This window comes from Salmo salar, chromosome 09, assembly GCF_965601325.2.
Source record: "Salmo salar chromosome 09, fSalSal1, whole genome shotgun sequence".
Lineage (NCBI taxonomy): Eukaryota > Metazoa > Chordata > Actinopteri > Salmoniformes > Salmonidae > Salmo > Salmo salar.
Window position 1 is genome coordinate 134312820 of NC_138299.1, and position 14386 is coordinate 134327205.

The 14386-nt window shown below is 41.1% G+C and overlaps 1 protein-coding gene across 1 annotated transcript; it reads right to left on the minus strand.

The window, feature by feature from the left end:
- Positions 1-911: 911 nt before the first annotated feature.
- LOC106612829 (phosphoserine phosphatase) lies at positions 912-14355 on the minus strand. Its single transcript, XM_014214356.3, has 6 exons — positions 14161-14355; positions 6770-6913; positions 6453-6587; positions 6080-6225; positions 2032-2180; positions 912-1536 (listed from the first exon to the last, which is right to left on the minus strand). The coding sequence occupies exons 2-6, from the start codon at positions 6907-6909 to the stop codon at positions 1426-1428; spliced, it is 681 nt and encodes a 226-aa protein (XP_014069831.1). The 5' UTR covers positions 6910-6913; positions 14161-14355; the 3' UTR covers positions 912-1425.
- Positions 14356-14386: the final 31 nt, after the last annotated feature.

Consider the following 14386-nt stretch of genomic DNA (forward strand, 5'->3'; position numbering starts at 1 on the left):
AAATCTGATCTAAGAAATGCTGTTACAGATTAAAACAGTGCTAGAAAGACAGTCCAAATGGCAAAAGTGCATTGTTGCTGTATTTTGTCAGAGAATATCTACTTAATGGTCAATTATGTAACTTTTATGACGTGAAGGCACTGAGCGGGATTATTTCTTCTTGGGATAATTTCTGTATTGTACTGTTAGACATTTACTGCACTGCTGGAGCTAGAAACACAAGCATTTCGCTGCACCTACTTTAACATTGCTAATCTGTGTACGCGAAAAATAAACTTGGATTTATTTGAGAACTGGTATGATGAATACAGAGCTAGAGCCCATGCCTATTAACCCTAAATGTCTTCTGTGAATTTTTAAGTACATGTATTGATTGCAATCATGGGCATTCTCTCCCATCTGCAATAAGCTTGACGTGTTGTTATTCAACTGGTTTAGTGAACATGACTTGTTTTAAACTTGTGGAGAAAATCTTGTCCAGTTTTATCAGATTTAACATGTTTTCAGTTAGGCATAATGAATAATCTATTCTGTAGTGTTAAACCACAAGGCTAATATTATCATGGAACATTTCTGTGCCCAGGTACAACTACCAATGTACTGAAATGAAAGTCTAATTGTGGAGTCATGCTGCTACTCATTATGATTTTAAAAGATGTTTAAGGGTTGATAGTAGCATGCCTCATACTAGTTTTTATTCCCTGATTTACAGGGTATTTATGAATGGTGGCAAGAATTGTCAGCACAAAGTTATACAAAGAGAAACTGTGGTAACTGTGGAAATTGCTGCCCTTTGTTGCCGGACTATGTGCTAGCCAGTACAATATGGATGTGTTTGTCATTATTTAGTGGATGGTACCATGAGTCTGACAAAGAAAACAAACAATTAAATGAACACGCACACTCAGAACTGCATTTTACACTTTAACTATTATTAGTGTCAATAGCAAATTTAAAACATGTATAAATGCACATTTGATGGCACATATTGTAAAATGCAGTAGTTGTATTATCCTGACCACTAAAGCATTGAAATGAGGACAAAACCACAAAAGTGCAGTTTAAAAACATCCAGGATTGGGGTCAATTCAATAAATTCTGGAATTAAACAAATACTGAATTGAAATGGAATTGACTCCAACCCTGCTCAAATCCCTCCAAAAAGAATAACATTTGGTTAACCTGATTTTTAAAAATTATATTCTCTAGTAGAAAAATCAACAAGGGTCAAACCCAAGAAGACACTATTGTTGTGGAAACATTCTAATAATTTTTTTTTTTTTTTTTAATCTATTGACTGGAGGAAGAAAAAAAAGTGTGCGCTGGATAAAACCATAAAAGGCACACCATTAGGTGAAAATAAAACACTGATGTTAGCATTAGTAACAATAGTTGTAAGAGGTTTCAGGTTTGTATGGTATTTCTTTAAATCTTCTCCAGTTCTTTTAGCAACTCTCCAAAACTTGTGACGTACCACAAACTTTTCTCCTTTACTTGCTGCCTGACCACATTTCCACCAAATCCAATGAATGCATTCTGAAAAACAAAACAATGTGCTGAGGAAAATTGCTTAAAAGGCAACCAGTGTCCATTATTCCAGTGTTACTTTACATTATAGCTGCTTTTAACACCTGACAATCTGGTACTGGGTTGTATTCATTAGTCGCAGACCGTAGCAAAACGTTTTGCAATGTACACTTGAGTTTCTATTGGACAAATTCAGCTAGGTTCCTCCCCGGTTCGTTCCGTTTGGTTCCTAGTGAATACACCCCTGTAATTGTGTCTTTGAAAAAGGCACTTAATAATTAACTCCTCCACAGGCACTGCTCTGCTGTTAACACTGCTCCACCTAAAATGTGTTGTGTGTGTTTCTGTGGTGTCTATGAGTGTTGGGAGCAGAGAAAAAAATACAAATTTCATTCACAAGATGGATAAAGTATTCTATGACCGAAAGCCGGAGATGACATAAATAACAGCTTTAAATACTAGCTTGTCACCTGTCTTTAAGTGTATTGACAAGAAAACACTTACTGCAGGGGGACAGGCCTCCAGGTCTGTGGCTCCATCGCCAATCATCACCATGTTCTTGAAGCCGTGCTTCTCCTTGAGCATGCTGATCACCTTCCCCTTCCCATTACTCTCAGATGTGGGCTGGGTCTCGTCAAAGCCAGCATACTCACCTAGGAGGAAAATATTACGGTTTGAATTAGTAAAGAATTCCTCCCTGTAGAGGCCAATCGACTGCTTGCTTGGCTGAAACCAGCCCTCTGAAGTTCAGTTCAAGTTTTATTAAGTACAGTAAAATGTTTCACTTGCAAGTGCTACCCAACAGTGCAGTAATCAATATCAAAATAGTATAACTAATGCAAATAAAAAATATACAGTACCAGTTAAAATTTGGCACACCTACTTATTCAAGGGTTTTTCTTTATTTTTCCTATTTTCTACATTGTAGAATAATAGTGAAGACATCAACACTGAAACAACAACACACAACCCAAAAAGTGTTAAACATGAAAATATATATTAGAATTTTAGATTATTCAAAGTAGCCAGCCTTTGCCTTGATGACAGTTTTGCACACTCTTGGCATTCTCTCAACCAGCTTCATGAGGTAGTCACTTGGAATGAATTTCAATTAACAGGTGTGCCTTGCTAAAAGTTAATTTGTGGAATTTATTTCCGTAATGTGTTTGAGCCAATCAGTTGTGTTGTGACAAGGTATGGGTGGTATACAGACGGTAGCCCTATTTGGTAAAAGACCAAGTCCATTTTATGGCAAGAACAGCTCAAATAAGCAAAGAGAAACAACAGTCCATAGAGTGAGGGAAAAAGGTATTTGATCCCCTGCTGATTTTGTACGTTTGCCCACTGACAAAGAAATGATCAGTCTATACTTTTAATGGTAGGTTGTTTTGAACAGTGAGAGACAGAATAACAAGAAAAAAATCTGGAAAAGCGCATGTCAAAAATGTTATAAAATGCATTTTAATGAGGGAAATAAGTATTTGACCCCCTCAATCAGAAAGATTTCTGGCTCCCAGGTGTCTTTTATACAGGTAACGAGCTGAGATTAGGAGCACACTCTTAAAGTGAGTGCTCCTAATCTCAGCTTGTTACCTATATAAAAGACACCTGTCCACAGAAGCAACCAATAAATCAGATTCCAAACTCTCCAACATGGCCAAGACCAAAGAGCTCTACAAGGATGTCAGGGATAAGATTGTAGACCTACAAGGCTGGAATGGGCTACAAGACCATCGCCAAGCAGCTTGGTGAGAAGGTGACAACAGTTGGTGCGATTATTCGCAAATGGAAGAAACACAAAAGAACTGTCAATCTCCCTCGTCCTGTTGCTCCATGCAAGATCTCACCTCAATGATCTCAATGATCATGAGAACGGTGAGGAATCAGCCCAGAACTACACGGGAGGATCTTGTCAATGATCTCAAGGCTGCTGGGACCATAGTCACCAAGAAAACAATTGGTAACACACTATGCCGTGAAGGACTGAAATCCTGCAGTGCCCGCAAGGTCCCCCTGCTCAAGAAAGCACATATACATGCCCGTCTGAAGTTTGCCAATCAACATCTGAATGATTCAGAGGACAACTGGGTGAAAGTGTTGTGGTCAGATGAGACCAAAATGGAGCTCTTTGGCATCAACTCAACTCGCTGTGTTTGGAGGAGGAGGAATGCTGCCTATGACCCCAAGAACACCATCCCCACCATCAAACATGGAAGTGGAAACATTATGCTTTGGGGGTGTTTTTCTGCTAAGGGGTCAGGACAACTTCACCGCATCAAAGGGACGATGGACGGGGCCATGTACCGTCAAATCTTGGGTGAGAACCTCCTTCCCTCAGCCAGGGCATTGAAAATGGGTCGTGGATGGGTATTCCAGCATGACAATGACCCAAAACACACAGCCAAGGCAACAAAGGAGTGGCTCAAGAAGAAGCACATTAAGGTCCTGGAGTGGCCTAGCCAGTCTCCAGACCTTAATCCCATAGAAAATCTGTGGAGGGAGCTGAAGGTTCGAGTTGCCAAACGTCAGCCTCGAAACCTTGATGACTTGGAGAAGATCTGCAAAGAGGAGTGGGACAAAATCCCTCCTGAGATGTATGCAAACCTGGTGGCCAACTACAAGAAATGTCTGACCTCTGTGATTGACAACAAGGGTTTTGCCAGCAAGTACTAAGTCATGTTTTGCAGAGGGGTCAAATTCTTATTTCCCTCATTAAAATGCAAATCAATTTATAAAATGTTTGACATGCGCTTTTCTGGATTATTTGTTGTTATTCTGTCTCTCACTGTTAAAATAAACCTACCATTAAAATTATAGACGGATCATTTCTTTGTCAGTGGGCAAACGAACAAAATCAGCAGGGGATCAAATACTTTTTTCCCTCACTGTAATTACTTTAAGACATGAAGGTCAGTCAATATGGAAAATGTTAAGTTTCTTCAAGTGCAGTTGCAAAAAACATCAAGCACTATGATGAAACCGGCTCTCACGAGGACCGCCACAGGAAAGGAAGACCCAGAGTTACCTCTGCTGCAGAGAATAAGTTCATTAGAGTTACCTGCCTCAGAAATTGCAGCCCAAATAAATTCTTCACAGAGTTCAAGTAATAGACACATCTCAACATCAACTGTTCAGAGGAGACTGTGTGAATCAGGCCTTCATGGTCAAATTTCAAAGAAACCACTACTAATAGACACCAATAAAAAGAGACTTGCTTCGGCCAAAAACCACAAGCAATGGACATTAGACTGGTGGAAATCTGTCCTTTGGTCTGATGAGTCCAAATTGGAGATTTTTGGTTCCAACCGTGTGTCTTTGTGAGACGCAGAGTAGGTGAACGGATGATCTCTGCATGTGTTGTTCCCACCGTGAAGCATGGAGGAGGAGGTGTGACAGTGTGGGGGTGCTTTGCTGGTGACACTGTCTGTGATTTATTTAGATTTCAAGGCACACTTAACCAGCATGGCTACCACAGCATTCTGCAGCGATACACCATCCCATCTGGTTTACGCTTAGAGGGACTATCATTTGTTTTTCAACAGGACAATGACACAAGACACCTCCAGGCTGTGTAAGGGCTATTTAACCAAGACGGAGAGTGATGGAGTGCTGCATCAGATGACCTGGCTCCACAATCACCCAACCTCAACCCAATTGAGATGGTTTGGGATGAGTTGGACCGCAGAGTGAAGGAAAAGCAGCCAACAAGTGCTCAGGATATGTGGGAACTCCTTTAAGACTGTTGGAAAAGCATTCCAGGTGAAGCTGGTTGAGAGAATGCCAAGCGTGTGCAAAGCTTTCATCAAGGCAAAGGGTGGCTACTTTGTTGAATCTCAAATATAAAATATATATGATGGACTGTCGTTTTGCTTTGCTTATTTGAGCTGTTCTTGCCATAATATGGACTTGGTCTTTACCAAATAGGGCTACCTTCTGTATACCACCCCTACCTTGTCACAACACAACTTATTGGCTCAAACGCATTAAGAAGGAAAGAAATTCCACAAATGTACTTTTAGCAAGGCACACCTGTTAATTGAAATTCATTCCAAGTGACTACTTCATGAAGCTGGTTGAGAGAATGCCAAGAGTGTGCAAAACTGTCATCAAGGCAAAGGGTGGCTACTTTGAAGAATCTCAAATACTTTTTTGGTTACTACATAATTCTGGATAAGAGCGTCTGCTAAATGACTAAAATGTAAAATGTAATAATTCCATATGTGTAATTTCATAGTTTTGATGTCTTCACTATTATTCTACAATGTAGAAAATATAAAAATAAAGAAAAACCCTTGAATGAGTAGGTGTGTCCAAACCTTTGACTGGTACTGTATATAATAAAGAAAACACAATAATTGTATATGCAGGGTCAGTGCCAATACCAAATGTACAATGTGCAGCGATACTGGAGTGAGAAGATGGCCACCCGTTTTTGCTTCCAGTCGTCAAACCAAAATAACCCATAATATTCAAACATTAATGATCATACAGTAATCAACTGCAGTTCATCCCTGCAAAAGTGTGAGGTGATTGTGCTCTGATCTGCTCTTACCATTGAAGTAGAACTTGAGGCGGTTGGCATACACGTGATGGAGGGGAATGCTGAGTTGAGTGGCAACATGCTCCACGATACAGCGGAAACCGCCAGAGACCAGGAACACCTTCACGCTGCGCTGGTGCAGAGTATCAACAAGCTCCCTGGACAATGGATGGAAATGTGTCCATTTATTCTACAACATGCAGAAATTAGTACAGGTTTCATAAGCAATTGTGCAACTTGAGGTTAGACACCCAGCTTGAAGAGGCTACTGGAAGTTCAACCATTTTATGTGCGAATGATGATACAATTACAATAGCCTCTGCTAATAATGAAATAGTGTTGAGTGGAATTTTTTTTTGACCAATTGAAATCGGCAACCACTTACTTAATACCTGTCGTCAACTGGGGAGGGTGGTCAGTTATCAGTTTGTTCACTTGTTCCCTCGAGCATCGGATGATTGACAGGCGCTCTGTCAGAGCTGTTTTAAAAGTAACTGACCCCCCCATGGCCTTGCGAGTCCTGAAATGAGAGAAACTCAATGTACTCAACAAATATGTTGAGAATGAAACATTTAAAACATAACATGTAGAAAATGATGGCACAGAGAAATGTACAGGGGAATGTAGATGGGCCTAGATAAAGGAGAGAAGAAAGCACATGCTTTTCATCTTAAAATCATTACGAATTGCTACACAACATACATTTCTGTGACAGCATCTCCAACCCCGCAGAATTTGGCAAGCTCATCAATGCCTTCTTCTCTGATAATAGTGCTGTCAACATCAAAGCACACAGCGTCTGCTCTCCGGAAGATTTCCTTTGTCTGTGATAAAGTTGTCATTATGCTGAAACAAAAGCATGCAGGGTAGACAAAAACGTTAATTGATTGTTTAACTGACAGTGGTCATTTCTATTTGAACAGGACAGTACATTGAAAGTGCATCAGATAACAAGTAATTCAATTTGTCAATAGTAGACAGTTACAGGGGTCATGAGAAGGGAAAAGCAAATCCTTAACTACTTGAGCATGCATGAAGCATGCATGAGAGCATCAGCTGTTCCGGACGACTGTGTAATCACGCTCTCCATAGCCGATGTGAGTAAGACCTTTAAACAGGTCAACATTCACAAGGCCACAAAGCCAGACGGATTACCAGGACTTGTACTCAGAGCATGCGCTGACCAACTGGCAAGTATCTTCACTGACATTTTCAACCTGTCCCTGACCGAGTCTGTAATACCAACATGTTTCAAGCAGACCACCATAGTCCCTGTGCCCAAGAACACCAAGGTAACCTGCTTAAATGACTACCGACCCGTAGCACTCACGTCAGTAGCCATGAAGTGTTTTGAAAGGCTGGTCATGGCTCACATCAACACCATTATCCCAGAAACCCTAGACCCACTCCAATTTGCATACCACCCCAACAGAACCACAGATGATGCAATCTCTACTGCACTCCACACTGCCCTTTCCCATCTGGACAAAAGGAACACCTACGTGAGAATGCTATTCATTGACCACAGCTCAGCATTCAAACCATAGTGCCCTCAAAGCTCATCACTAAGCTAAGGACCCTGGGACTAAACACCTCCCTCTGCAACTGGATCCTGGACTTCCTGACAGGCCGCCCCCCAGATGGTAAGGGTAGGTAACAACACATCTGCCACGCTGATCCTCAACACGGAGGCCCCTCAGGGGTGCATGCTCAGTCCCCTCCTGTACTCCCTGTTGACCCATGACTGCATGGCAAAGCACAACTCCAACACCATCATTAAGTTTGCAGACGTCACAACAGCGGTAGGCCTGATCACCGTCAACGATGAGACAGCCTGTAGGGAGGAGGCCAGGATAACAACCTCTCCCTCAACATGATCAAGACAAAGGAGATGATTGTGGACTACAGAAAGAGGACCGAGCACGCCCCCATTCTCATCGATGGGGCTGTAGAGGAGCAGGTTGAGAGCTTCAAGTTCCTTGGTGTCCACATCACCAACAAACTATCATGGTCCAAACAGACCAAGACCGTTGTGAAGAGGGCACGACAATGCCTATTCCCCCTCAGGAGACTGAAAAGATTTGGCATGGGTCCTCAGATCCTCAAAAAGTTCTACAGCTGCACCATCGAGAGCATCCTGACTGGTTGCATCACCGCCTGGTATGGCAATTGCTCGGCCTCCGACCGCAAGTCACTACAGAGAGTAGTGCGTACGGCCCAGTGCATTACTGGGGCCAAGCTTCATGCCATCCAAGACCTCGATACCAGGTGGTGTCAGAGGAAGGCTCTAAAAATTGTCAAAGACTCCAGCCAACCTAGCCATAGACTGTTCTCTCTGTTACTGCATGGCAAGCGGTACCGGAGCACCAAGTCTAGGTCCAAAAGGCTTCTTAACAGCTTCTACCCCCAAGCCATAAGATTCCTGAACAGCTAATCAAATGGCTACCCGGACTGTTTGCATTGTCCCTCTCAGCCCCTTTTTTAACACTGCTGCTACTCTCTGTTTATTCTCTACCTACATGTACAGTGTGGGGGAAAAGTATTTGATCCCCTGCTGATATTGTACGTTTGCCCACTTACAAAGAAATGATCAGTCTATAATTTTAATGGTAGGTTTATTTGAACAGTGAGAGACAGAATAACAACAACAAAAAATCCACAAAAACGCATGTCAAAAATGTTATAAAATGATTTGCATTCTAATGAGGGAAATAAGAATTTGACCCCTCTGCAAAACATGACTTAGTACTTGGTGGCAAAACCCTTGTTGTCAATCACAGAGGTCAGACGTTTCTTGTAGTTGGCCACCAGGTTTGCACACATCTCAGGAGGGATTTTGTCCCACTCCTCTTTGAAGATCTTCTCTAAGTCATTAAGGTTTCAAGGCTGACATTTGGCAACTCGAACCTTCAGCTCCCTCCACAGATTTTCTATAGGATTAAGGTCTGGAGACTGGCTATGTCACTCCAGGACCTTAATGTGCTTCTTCTTGAGCCACTCCTTTGTTGCCTTGGCTGTGTGTTTTGGGTCATTGTCATGCTGGAATACCCATCCACGACCCATTTTCAATGCCCTGGCTGAGGGAAGGAGGATCTCAAAGATTTGACGGTACATGGCCCCGTCCATCGTCCCTTTGATGCGGTGAAGTTGTCCTGTCCCCTTAGCAGAAAAACACCCCCAAAGCATAATGTTTCCACTTCCATGTTTGATGGTGGGGATGGTGTTCTTGGGGTCATAGGCAGCATTCCTCCTCCTCCAAACACAGCGAGTTGAGTTGATGCCAAAGAGCTCCATTTTGGTCTCATCTGACCACAACACTTTCACCCAGTTGTCCTCTGAGTCATTCAGATGTTCATTGGCAAACTTCAGACGGGCATGTATATGTATTCTTGAGCAGGGGGACCTTGCGGGCGCTGCAGGATTTCAGTCCTTCACGGCGTAGTGTCTTACCAATTGTTTTCTTGGTGACTATGGTCCCAGCTGCCTTGAGATCATTGACAAGATCCTCCCGTGTAGTTCTGGGCTGATTCCTCACCGTTCTCATGATCATTGCAACTCCACGAGGTAAGATCTTGCATGGAGCCCCAGGCCGAGGGAGATTGACAGTTCTTTTGTGTTTCTTCCATTTGCGAATATTCGCACCAAATGTTGTCACCTTCTCACCAAGCTGCTTGGCGATGGTCTTGTAGCCCATTCCAGCCTTGTGTAGGTCTACAATCTTGTCCCTGACATCCTTGGAGAGCTCTTTGGTCTTGGCCACGGTGGAGAGTTTGGAATCTGATTGATTGATTGCTTCTGTGGATAGGTGTCTTTTTTTACAGGTAACAAGCTGCGGTTAGGAGCACTCCCTTTAAGAGTGTGCTCCTAATCTCAGCTCGTTACCTATATAAAATACACCTGGGAGCCAGAAATCTTTCTGATTGAGAGGGGGTCAAATACTTATTTCCCCTCATTAAAATGCAAATCAATTAATAACATTTTTGACATGCCTTTTTCTGGATATTTTTGTTGTTATTCTGTCTTTCACTGTTCAAATAAACCTACCATTAAAATTATAGACTGATCCTTTCTTTGTCAGTGGGCAAACGTACAAAATCAGCAGGGGATCAAATACTTTTCGCCCCCCCACTGTACATATTACCTCAATTACACCGACTAACCTCAGCCCCTGCACATTCACTCTGTACCGGTACCCCCTGTATATAGCCTCTCTGCTATTTTATTGTTGCTCTTTATTAATTAGTTATTTTTCTATTTTCTTAATTTTCTATTTTCACTTTCTTTACTTCCGTTTATTTTAGTAAATTCTTTAACACTTATTTTTCTTAAAACTGCATTGTGTGCTAAGGGCTTGTAAGTAAGCATTTCACTGTAAGGTCTACACCTGTAGATTTCGGCACATGTGACAAATAAAATTTGATGTCGTCTGAGAATCATTACCCCGAAAACCAGATAACAGTTTTGATTGAATATGGTAATATATCTGCAACTGCTATATGCATTGCGCGTTAATACTAATATGCATGCAATAACATTGGTTGATACTGAAAATATATATTTTTTAATGCCTAAATCAATTACACTTTCTTTGACATTTAGCTAACATTTCAACCTGGACTTAGTAAATGTAAATCTGTATCCCTCCGTATGATATGTTGTTTCGTATGGTATGTATTAATTTGTGGATGTCCATCATCTATTTCGTATATGTTACGAATTACAATTCATATGATGTGTTATGAATTGCAATTCATGCAATATGTTAAGAATTTGCAACACGTATGATATGTTAAAAAACACCCAATTTGTTGTGGCTAACATTAGCTAGGTGGCTAATGCTACGCAGCTAACGTTAGCTACGCAGCTAATATTAGCTAGGCTAGTGGTTAGGGTTAGGAGTTCAGTTAAAATTAGCATGTTAGCTAACCCTTCCCCTATGTACACTGAACAAAAATATAAACACAACATGCAACAATTCCAAATATTTTACTGAGTTACAGTTCATAAGGAAATCAGTCAATTATAATATATTCATTAGGCCCTAATCTATGGATTTCACATGACTGGGAATACACATTTGCATTAGTTGGTCACAAATACCCATTAAAAGAGGTAGGGGCGTGAATCAGAAAACCAGTCAGTATCTTGTGTGACCATCATTTACCTCATGCAGCACGACACATCTCCTTCACATAGAGTTGATCAGACTGTTGATTGTGGCGTTTGGAATGTTGTCCGACTCCTCTTCAATGGCAGTGTGACGTTTCTGGATATTGGCTGGAAGTGGAGCACGCTGTCACCGATCCAGAACATCCCAAACATGCTCAAAGGGTGATGTGTCTGGTGAATATGCAGGCAATGGAAGAACTGGGACATTTTCAGCTTCCAGGAATTGTGCAAAAATCCTTGCTACATGGGACAGTGCATTATCATAATGAAACATGAGGTGATGGTGGCGGATGAATGGCATGACAATGGGCCTCAGGATCTCGTCATGGTATCTCTGTGCATTCAAATTGCCATTGATTAAATTGAATTGTGTTTGTTGTCCGTAGCTTATGCCTGCCCATACCATAACTCCATCATGGGGCATTCTGTTCACAATGTTGACATCAGCAAACAACTTGCCCACATGACACCATAAGATGCTGTCTGCCAAGTAGTTGAAACCATGATTAATCCGTTAAGAGAATACTTCTCCAGCGTTTCAGTGGCCATCGAAGGTGAGCATTTGCCCACTGAAGTCAGTTACAACGCCAAACTGCAGTCAGGTCAAGACCCTGTATTGACGATGAGCACGCAGATGAGCTTCCCTGAGGCGGTTTCTGACAGTTTGTGCAGAAATAGTTCAGTTGTACAAACCCACAGTTTCATCAGCTGTCCGGGTGGCTGGTCTCAGATGATGCCTCCCGCAGGTGAAGAAGCCAGATGTGGAGGTCCTGGGCTGGCGTGGTTACACGTAGCCTGCTGTTGTGAGGCCGGTTGGACGTACTGCCAAATTCTCTAAAAGAACGTTGGAGGCGACTTATGGTAGAGAAATTAACATTCAATTCTCTGGCAACAGCGCTGGTGGACATTCCTGCAGTCAGCATGCCAATTGTACACTCCCTCAAAACTTGAGTCCTCTGTAGCATTGTGTTGTGTGACAAAACACCACATTTGTGCCTTATTTCAGGAAACTAGGCATATGTTGCACATCACTACTTCACAGGTGAGGATTTATTTTAATCAAAATGCGTTTTTAGGCAAAAATGCCTTCTGGAACATGCGAACTTTCATGTGCCTTAATAACAAATGTGTATGCCATTTGTAAATACGAATACAATTGTTAAATTATGAGCTTACTTGGTTTAGCCACTGAAAACAGCAGGAACCTTTCCACTAGCCATGATTGGCTGAGATAATGGATGGGCTGGACATGCTGAGAGATGAGTTTGGATTGGTCTGCGATGTATCACGCTTCTGTCTGTAATGAGCTGCTCAATGAGTAAACTTTACTAACATAGATTTTTTTTAAAGATAGCTCTCCACTTTTTGGAGGACTCAATGCCCCGTGGAAGCAGAGTATTATAGCAAAGGAGATGGAGAAAATTCAGATGTTTGATTGCAAATGCGGAGAGAGTCGAAAAGAGAACACAGAAGGTTGTTGTATAAAACATCTCCGGTCTCCGGATTACATCTTCAAACTAAGGGCAACCATGGCATCCGTGAATGATCTGTGTAGTAATAGTATTCGTATCTCAGAGCCATTTGCATTGCTAGTTACAGCCTAATGTTAGCTAACTTTGAACCTAATTGGTTAGTGTTTAGCTACCTGTAGATTCATTTCAGCTAATAAAACATGGGACCAACACATCGCGTTCATATTTTTGTTCAGTATAGTTGCAAAGTTGCTAATTAGCTAATACTGTCTGTGATGAGATTCAAACACACAACTGTTGAGTTGCTAGACATTCGCATTAAAATGCCCACCCATCCCGACCAATCACCCTCCTTTCATTTTTGCCTTAAGTAACCTTCTGTCTTTTGTAACCATACCAAACATAACATACTGTATCATACTGATTTCAGTGTCCAGAGTTTACATTTACCATGTTATGTCTAACCATGAGACCAGGCTGAACATTTGGCGACAACATGAAAAATAAGATAATATGATCAGCTCAAACATGCATTTAACCAGTAGTGTAAAGTACTTATGTAAAAATACTTGAAAGTATTACTTAAGTAGTTTTTTGGGGGAGTATCTGTATATTACTTTACAACTTTTACTTCACTACATTTCTGAAGAACAGTTTGTACTTTTTACTACTTACATTTTTCCTGACACCCAAAAGTACTCGTTACATTTTGAATGCTTAGCAGGACAGGAAAATGGTCTAATTCACACATTTATCAAGAGATCATCCCTGGTCATCCCTACTGCTTCTAATCTGTTGGATTTAAACACATGCTTCGTTTGTAAATTATGAGCGTTGAAGCGTGCCCCTGGCTATCCGTAAATTAAAAATAAATTAAAAAGTGCTGCCGTCTAGTTTGCTTAATAAGGAATTTTTAATTATTTATACTTTTAATTTTGATTCTTAAGTATATTTTAGCAATTAGATTTAGTTTTGATACTTAAGTATATTTAAAACCAAATACGTTTAGACTTTTACTTAACTAGGATTTTACTGTGTGACATTTACTTGAGTCCTTTTCTAATAAGGTATCTTTACTTTTACTCAAGTATGACAATTGGGTACTTTTTCCACCACTGAATTTAACAACTTTACCTTTCATTTTCTATTGTTAAAAATTACATCGAAATGACCAAGTCTGTTGGTGCAACGTTTAGTTCTAGGAGCTGGCAGTAGAAACAAAGAGCACAACAGCACCCTGGCCTTGGAGAAAACTATCCCGCAATTGAACTGTTGCGTAACACTCTCCTCGAGAAAAAATGAATTGCATGCGCGAAAAAGGTAATGAATGCCATTGCCAGATTGCGTTTTCACTGCAATACATTTGTATTGTTAATTTGTATTGTTAATTTGAAATCATGCAATGCGTTACATAATGTATCAATTTAAGGACAATTTATAAATCTGTATTACCTGTACAACGATGGCGCTAAATGGTGATCTTCATGTATTTTTTGGCATGTGCTGGACCTGCAAGCTAAGTCTAATTTATTCAATAAGAAAACAATTTTGTGCAAAATGTTCTTGGTTACTAAAGTGTTGATATGGCACTGTCCCCGGTTTCAGCATTGTCCGATTTCCCAGATGCATCCAATAGGTTCACTGCTGAGGAAGAGAAAGCTGAGCGAATCAAATGAAA